Source organism: Oryzias latipes, chromosome 9, assembly GCF_053564925.1.
Source record: "Oryzias latipes strain Hd-rR chromosome 9, Olatipes_Hd-rR_3.1".
NCBI classification, from domain to species: domain Eukaryota; kingdom Metazoa; phylum Chordata; class Actinopteri; order Beloniformes; family Adrianichthyidae; genus Oryzias; species Oryzias latipes.
Genome location: NC_136245.1, coordinates 1742386 through 1750921, shown reverse-complemented (window position 1 = coordinate 1750921; position 8536 = coordinate 1742386). Strand labels below are relative to the sequence as shown.

Genomic DNA, 8536 nt, shown 5'->3' with positions numbered 1-8536 from the left:
GTCTGGGGTGGGTCTAAAAGGCTGGGGTGGGTCTAAAAGGCTGGGGTGGGTCTAAAGGGCTGTGGTGGGTCTAAAGGTCTGGGGTGGGTCTAAAGGGCCTGGGTGGGTCTAAAGGGCTGGGGTGGGTCTAAAAGCTGGGGTGGGTCTAAAAGGCTGGGGTGGGTCTAAAAGGCTGGGGTGGGTCTAAAGGGCTGGGGTGGGTCTAAAGGGCTGTGGTGGGTCTAAAGGGCCTGGGTGGGTCTAAAGGGCTGGGGTGGGTGTTAAAGTCTGGGGTGGGTCTAAAGGGCTGGGGTGGGTCTAAAGGGCTGTGGTGGGTCTAAAGGGCCTGGGTGGGTCTAAAGGGCTGGGGTGGGTGTTAAAGTCTGGGGTGGGTCTAAAGGGCTGTGGTGGGTCTAAAGGTCTGGGGTGGGTCTAAAGGGCCTGGGTGGGTCTAAAGGGCTGGGGTGGGTGTTAAAGTCTGGGGTGGGTCTAAAAGGCTGGGGTGGGTCTAAAGGGCTGGGGTGGGTGTTAAAGTCTGGGGTGGGTCTAAAAGGCTGGGGTGGGTCTAAAGGGCTGGGGTGGGTCTAAAAGGCTGGGGTGGGTCGCGCTATCTCCCTGTTTTCCAGATATCCTGCTTAACTCTTGGCTGATTACCTGAACCAGGTGTGTCCAGCCAGTCAGAACATTCTGAAATGCGGCCCTTGATCTAACTTCTGATGTAAAGAATGTAATTCTTATGAATGCTGTCTCAGTAATAGAAGTGTTTCCCAGCACAATTCCAGTGAGGATCTGGTCTCTTCTTTCATTCTACTTTTTCTCTTGAATGATTGGTTCATGGAAACACTTCCATGTTTTTGTCCAGAGGAGCACTGGAGGCCAGCGAACAGGAAACCGGGTCTGTCCTGGTCTGGTGAGGGGCTAGCTGTGAACCCAGCCCTCCAGGTCCTGGTAGACCTTGCTGGCTGGCAGGCTGGGGTAACGTGCACAGATCTGACACAGCCGCTCCCTCCAGTCGGTGAGGGTCTTGATGCTGTGAGTGTGATGCCACTGCAGGTACCCCTCGTAGACCTGCCGGTCAGCGGCCACGTGCTTCAGATATGTGGCCAGCTCAGCTGTGCTCCTGAAGTCGGACACGTGGATGAAGGAGTGGGGTGGGGCCACAGCCTCATAGGTGGCCCTGCTGGGGCCCAGGACGACAGGAATGGCTCCTGATTGGAAGGCATTCCTCCACAGCTTCTCGCTGATGTAATCCCTTGCCTCTGAGTTCTCAAAGGCCAGATAGAACAGACACTTGGAGATGGTGGGGAGCAGCATGTGGTCTGGCAGTGGATTCTTCTTCCACCTTCCAAACACTTCAATGGGGATTTCCCTCTTCAGACTCTGGTAAACACCGGCCCGTGCCTGACTGGGCCTGTATTTGCTGACCAGCCAGCAGGCGAAATAAGAGCGGTTCGTTGCAGCTTGGACGTTTAACCTTTGTACTCCTGGCACCGTTACCCCGTACGGGACGGGGATGTCTGCATCCCGCCTGTAGCTCATAGTCCAGTTGAAGACGCCGTTGAGCTGGCGCAGATTGGCGTTGTTGACAGGAGGCTCCAGGGACATCCACACCCATCTCTGCCAGGCCGAGCGATGGCGAGGGAGGGCAGAGGCCCCCCTGCTCAGCTCCTGATGGTGGAACACCACCACATCCGCCGAGGGAAGAGCATCAGTGTCGTCCGTCAGGAAGCAGTGGCTGATGTTGTACGCTGTGAGACATTTGTCCCCTTTCAGGCTGTAAGACTGGCCAAACGGCCAGTGCCAGAGGAGGATGCTGATGTTTTTCTGAGGAGTGTGCGGACAGGGCTGTGGCGGGCCGGGCTTTGGGTCAAACAGGCTGGGGTAAAGCAGCAGCGAGAGGCAGCTGAGAAGCAGCAGAAGGCAAAGAAGCCGGGCTTCAGACTTGATCATGGCTTCACTGCAGATGAGGAAAGAACAGAAGAAACCTGCTTTCATGCACTTTTATCAAGTCAGCCAAACAAAAACCTCACAGGAAGACAAAAAACCAAAACCCCAAACAAAGAAACAACACAATGAAAGCTTTGTTCAGCAAGATGAGACTAGTTTGCTTTTCTCCTGCCAAGTCTTCTGAGTTTAAAGAGAGATGTTTGAGAAAACATGCAGGAGAATTCCTGCTGAACGAAAAGCAAAAACAGACGTTTCTTTCCTGTCTGTTCTTGACACTCTGCGACTTTTTCTCCGTGAGATTCCACCAGTGTGAGCTGCTGTGCTGTCAGGCGTCCTGCATGTTTCAGAAGAGACCCCCAGTCTACAAACAGTGGTTGTAGAAGGATCCTCCAGCCGCCAGGGCGCAGTTTGCTTCACTTCAAACCATCAGATTGGCCATTTATGAAATAGGAAGGCTGGCAGGGAGGCCAGCACTTACCTTGATGAGACGGGATCTGGGGGGTGCGCTGTCAGGAACTGGACGTCCTCTGCAAACTGTAGAATGTCAAGGAAATCCTGCGCCACCAAATTTAGACTCATGCGTTGCTCAACGTGTCTGCTGGTTGTGGTCATCGGCAGAGTGTCACAACGTCTCTCTCAGTTTCAAATGAGAAACGCCGATCACTGAGTCTGCACCAGCTCAGAGCCATGCCAGCATGGGAGGGTTCACTTTCACGTTTACTCAGATCTGAGGGCTGAATCTCCACCCAACCACCATGCAGAGATCCACAAAGTTTCCATCTACTCAAACTGCTCAAGAACGCTCAAACGTTATTCATTGAGTCCTGCAGGGAGAACAACTGGCTAAACTGGCTGAACATTGCAGTCAACCACAAACTGGTGTCATGGTTTGGGTTTCTTTGTATTGGTTTTTGCTTTCCATCTTGTTTCTGTCATGTTTGAGTTCTGTTTCCTGTTTTATTTTGAAAGGGTTACTGTTATGTCATGGTTTTAAGTTTTACTTCCCTAGGCCTAATCTCTCCTGATCATGTTCACCTGTGTCTTGTCAGTGCTGTTTGTATTTAAGTCTTGTCTCTGCCTTCCTCTAGTGCTGGTCCATTACCGGCTCTTCCCTGACGGTCTTCTGCCATGTTTTCATGGTTTACCACTGTGAGTTTTTTTAGGTTTCCCTGCTCTGCAGCGCTTTTTGTTTGAGAATAAACTCCTTGTCTCATGTCTCTGCATTTTGGGTCCTTCACGCTCACCAGCCCCTCCCAACCTGACAACTGGTCTTCCTCTTTCTGCTGTTCTGTTCTGCAGAGGAAATGCACGGTGCTGCATGTCTCCTGCTGGTAAAAACCACATCATGACTGTTAAACCGGCCTCTCCGCCCCGATCGTCCAGTCTGAAGGCGCTTTCTCTTGTACCACGGATGCCCAGCAGCAGTGTTCTGACAGAACGACAGGGTCTGTCAGTGTCAGTGGCACCGTATGTCCTAAGTATGTGTAACTTACATTATCCTTACAAATACTATATGATACACTCACCATATGCACGACAATGGTATGTTCTATTTTCATGATGTCCCGTTAACCCTTGTTCTATCCTAGGCACTTTAACATTGGGAGGTGGGTCATCTAGACCCACTAGACAGTGCTCTGAACCTTTTTTCTTCAATGATTTGTGATCTTCACTGGTGTCCATGGATTACATGAAATCTTTCCACCTTTATCCACCTTTGTCATGGTAGGGAGAACACCTCAATGTAAGAGTGGGGGGGGGGGGTCATCTAAGATAGCACAAGGGTTGAGTGGCTGCACAAACCTCAGATGTGTGCTTCCCTTAGAGACACTGCAACGACAATTGGGTTTTTGTCATGATCTTGTCACAATTTCTCATGGAGATAATTTATGAAGATTTTGCTTAAAATCACATTTCTTAGTATTTATTTTACTCAAATTGTTGTGAATCAGGAGCAGTGTACTACTGTAGCTGGGACATAGAAGCTACAATTGACGGTTCCCGAGCTCCCTGCTCTGCTCCATTCTGATCATCCACCTGCAGACCAATGGATCCATGACCGTCTTTGTTTTCCTCGGCTGAGCTGGAATCTGGATCAGAACTGTGCCACTAGATAGCTACGATATTTATCCCCATTTATGTTGCTCCGCTAATGTTAGGTTGGGGGTGTGAGGGACTGTAAAACTGTTGGATGTTGGGAAGCAGGGGCAGGCTTACTCTGCACCAATGGTCCCGCCCACAACTCATGGGTGAATTTCTGAAGAACTCTTGCTGCTCTGCAGAAACTATGACCTAGAAACTGAGAGGTTTTTGGATTTTGGCTGAAAATGGTGTCATTATATTTAAAAGACCAAAGTGAACAGATCAGAAGATGATTGTAGTGGGACTTTAGCACGCAGCCCCTCCTCTCCATGACCCTCCATGGCACAGACAGCCCACAATCCCGTAGCACCCGTACGTCTTAACCCCTACACAGGTGCGTGCGAGCAAGGCATCAGGTTGGCTCTGTCCCTGTGCCCCCAAACTCAGCCCAGATCCCAGTGTAACACATGACACAGGGTGCTGCTGCAGTCGCATCAGGAGCGCATAGTAACCAAACTCACTCAGCTTCTGTGTTTCTTCTCAAGGATTCGATTTCCTCTGTTGGTATCCAGAAGTTCATCAGGTCTTGGAAACAATTGACAGACAGTCATAATAATATGGAAATAACAAATACATCTGTTCCCGTTCTGCCATTTTGTGAGGGTCAAAGGGTCTACATCATGCTTAATCTACGTTTTGAGCTTTTAGGTGTTTTCTAATGTTCATTTCTCAGAAAGGAAACCCCAAAGTGGTATTTTGATCCATTGACACATTTCTGAGTTGTTGTTTCTCTTTCGGCTTTTCCCATCAGGGGTCGCCACAGTGAACGAGTCGCATGGTAAACTTGGCAATGTTTTACGCCGGATGCCCTTCCTGACCCAACCCGCTCAAAGCAACCGGGCTTGGGACCGGCACAGAGGTAGAGAAGGGAACAGGGAGCAGCCCGGAGTCGAACCCTGGTTTCACGGACGGAAGGCGCCGCAAACCAGCACGAGCTAAACGACTCCCCATTGACACTTTTCTGAGTATTCCTGTAAAAACCTGCTCTCTCAGACCCAATCCACAAAAACAAGTGGTTCCTCACATTATGACATCACAAAGGGAGGACCCGCCCCTTCCAGGAAGAGTCTTTACCTGCTAGCCCCGCCCCCAGGCTAACACACACACCCAATATCTCCGTGGAGCTAGTGGTGATCGGCTGAATGCTTTCCTTTATATGAACAACATGAACATCCGTCGTTGCAAAAGTTCGGTTAATTGTTTCCGTGGCAGAAACACAGAGACGCTGCTGAGGCCGCCTCTAGGTTGATGTAATGAAATGGGAAACACCCACAAGGAAGGAAAGGCAGAGCCTCAGAGAAATAACTCATATTTAATAAAAAAAAATGGTTCTGTAGTTTGCCAAAGGTAACATATTATCATACATATGGACATGGTTTACTCTGAGAGGCTTAAGAAAAGCAGGATATAGAGCTTTTAAAATGTGTAAGGTTATCTGTTTATGTGATGGACAGGTGAACCTTCCAGGGTGAAGCCCACATTCAGTGGCGGTTTTGGATATGGGCGATATGGGCGGTCGCCCAGGGCGGCACTTCATAGGGGGCGGCATTTGCCGTGCCCGATGCGTTGCACATAATGTGCTACTACATTCAAAGAGGATGCTAGGAGCTTTTAGTTTGAAATTGCCTCAGCAGCCGACACTTTACGCTTTTATTGTAACACATCAGACTCTTAAGAATGTCTTCATCCTATTTCCTCTTCACATGTATGGTGCAAGCCTTAAAACCAACTAGTGTGAAATATTTCAGTCATTAAACCATGCAAACTGTTAGTGCAAAGGTGAGCTAACACCTGTGCTCAGGTGAGTGTTTATGTTCTTCTAAAATGGATGGTGGAACCTGAAAAGAAGGAAGGAGAGTGCCCAGCCACCCCCACACCCAGACCCCCGCCGCAGCAGTAGCGGCAGCCGGAATCCCCCCAACGCCACACGGTAACAGGCAGGGAACAACCGCCGCCCGGGCGACCAAGACCGCCACCCAGGCCAGGGCCAGCAGGACCGCCGCGAGGCCCCCAGAGCCAGAGAGCAGGGAGGCGCAGAGGGAAAGAGAGCGCCGCCCCAGCCCAACCAGGAGAGCAGCCCCCCCTTGATTTGTAATTTCTTATTATTATTTCCAGGCTTTCTTTGTTTTGTTCTGCAGCATGTTCATATTTGTATAATTTTGACAGAATATATTTCTATGGAGAGCAAAATATTACAAGTTATTTAAGGTTTAACTTGAGTTATTCTGGATTAATGTTCCTGTTTTTATTCATATTTATGTTCAACAAGTTCAGTTTAAAAGGTTTAAAAGTTTAGCTTTAGTGTGTTCAGTTAATGTTTATCTTCTTCGGCCCAAAACCTTAAGCGTGTTTTTAACTTAGGCCCCTGTGTGACTGAGTTTGACCCCCCCTGTAATACGAGTCTAGAAAATTCATGCATTTTTTGTGTAAAATGGCTAAATAGAAGATAGGGAACACAAGAGGATGTTGTCAAATTTTGTATGTGTGCGGGGGGGGGGGGCGCTGGTGGGGTTACTCGCGCAGGGAGTAAGTTAGTGTAGAACCGCCACTGCCCACATTCACCCAAGAGTAGCTGGGATAGGCTCCAGCAACCCAGTGTTTTTTAATTTTATTTTTTTCTAAAGCGATGGGAATGGTTTCAAAAATGGATGTCTGGATGGAGAGTAGATATTTTTGCAGCTATCTTTATTTAAACAGAAATTACAAGTATTTTTTTTAGTTAAAGTCTTTAGACATCCCTTTTTGCACATCATAACAGGTTTTAGCAGATTTTTTTCTGAGTTATACAATTTACGGACAGAATAAAAAGTCACATTTGTGTAAAATGGGCTTTCTTTCTTCTATCCACTGGTTTGGATGAGTATTTGGTTTGCAGTCTGGTGACGTTGGTGTTTTATGACCTGGAATCATCCCACATCCAGCGCGTGAGCAGCTTTAGTTTTTACATAACAGAGCGCGCGCGCGGGGTGTACCCGGAAGTGCAGCCCTCCCTCCCCCGCCCGTTGGTGAGGATGGATGAAGGCGGAAGCAGCTCCAACTGTCGCCGGCTCACAGGCGTCGTTCGGCCGCCTCTGATCCAGCACCACAGCGCCGGGCCGGGCCGTGCGGGATGAGGTCCCGCAGTGGAGTCACGCGCAGCCGCAGAGCGCCGCCGCGCTGTTGAATTGTTGTAGCGGGACATACGAGCGGGACTCGGGATGGGGTTCCTCCATCAGCTCCACCTTCTTCTGTGGAAGAACGTCTCTCTGAAAAGAAGGGGGCCGGTAAGCTGTTGCCCTCGGCGCGCTGGAGCCCCGACAGGGGCGCTGTTGTTTGTTTTGGTCGGTGTGCCCGCGCCCCGCGGCTGCTCCGTTTCCCGCAGCCCCGGTTTATTGAGTCCTTCTGGACTCCTCTGCGGGCAGGAGATGCGTGCGGGATAGGAGATGCGTGCAGGCAGGAGATGCGGGCGGGATAGGAGGAGCGTGCGGGCAGGAGATGCGTGCGGGATAGGAGATGCGTGCGGGATAGGAGATGCGTGCAGGCAGGAGATGCGGGCGGGATAGGAGGAGCGTGCGGGCAGGAGATGCGTGCGGGATAGGAGATGCGTGCGGGATAGGAGATGCGTGCAGGCAGGAGATGCGTGCGGGATAGGAGATGCGGGCGGGATAGGAGGAGCGTGCGGGCAGGAGATGCGTGCGGGATAGGAGATGCGTGCGGGATAGGAGATGCGTGCAGGCAGGAGATGCGGGCGGGATAGGAGATGCGGGCGGGATAGGAGGAGCGTGCGGGCAGGAGATGCGTGCGGGATAATAGATGCGTGCGGGATAGGAGATGCGTGCGGGATAGGAGATGCGTGCGGGATAGGAGGTGCGTGCGGGCCGGAGATGCGTGCGGGATAGGAGATGCGTGCGGGCAGGAGGTGCGTGTGAGCACCAGATGCGGCTGCAAACAGGTTGTTGTTGTTTTATCAGAAATTGCAGCTAAATTTAACATGCAACCTGTTGGATCAAAGCAGATCAAGCAGTCATATGTTATGTAGTGAGTGTGCGCGCGTGCGTGCGTGGATGATGGCACGTCCTGCCAGCTGTGGATGAGGAAGTCCAAAGTCCAGGTGTGTGCTTCGCATCTCACCTGTCGCGTGTTTGCTTTGAGGGAGGAGTTTTGCAGTAAACCACGTCCTGCAGGGCGGTGTCCCTGATCTGGTTGATAGAGGGTGGTCATCTGATTGGTCATGGCAGGTAGGGCTGGCTGGACCCCTCCCCCCTTCCCCGCAGCCCTGTGGTCACGTGACTTTTTGTGCAGTTTTTCTGCAGATGTGTGTTTATTTTGGTCAATGTCGAGCATCGATCTCTGATGTAGGATGAAAGGTCAGAGGTGAAGCACAGTTGGAATGTCCAACACTGTCTCTCATGACCCCCCCCACATACTGGTGGTAGATCACTGAACAGATCTGGCTCTATTTCTCTTTGGCTTCAGAACAGCATCCGTG

General features: G+C 50.8%; 2 protein-coding genes across 4 annotated transcripts in view; one reads left to right on the top strand and one right to left on the bottom strand.

Annotated features, from left to right (window-relative positions):
- Positions 1-512: 512 nt before the first annotated feature.
- Positions 513-2448, bottom strand: LOC100049385 (fucosyltransferase 7). 2 transcript variants are annotated; one of them, XM_078952075.1, is made up of 2 exons: positions 2405-2448; positions 513-1936 (listed from the first exon to the last, which is right to left on the bottom strand). In XM_078952075.1, exon 2 carries the CDS (start codon positions 1927-1929, stop codon positions 898-900), a length of 1032 nt encoding a protein of 343 aa, XP_078808201.1. In that variant the 5' UTR covers positions 1930-1936; positions 2405-2448; the 3' UTR covers positions 513-897. The 2 variants fall into 2 exon arrangements, with proteins under 2 accessions (XP_078808201.1, NP_001098246.1); NM_001104776.1 differs by lacking the exon at positions 2405-2448 and having other exon boundaries at positions 898-1929.
- A 4599-nt stretch (positions 2449-7047) lies between these two features.
- abca2 (ATP-binding cassette, sub-family A (ABC1), member 2) overlaps positions 7048-8536 on the top strand; it is a 90951-nt gene continuing 89462 nt past the window's right edge. For both annotated transcript variants that reach the window (XM_023958878.2, XM_023958876.2), the window contains exon 1: positions 7048-7331. In XM_023958878.2, coding sequence (XP_023814646.1) covers positions 7266-7331 — 66 coding nt within the window. In that variant the 5' untranslated portion in view covers positions 7048-7265. The remainder of the gene's footprint in view (positions 7332-8536) is intronic.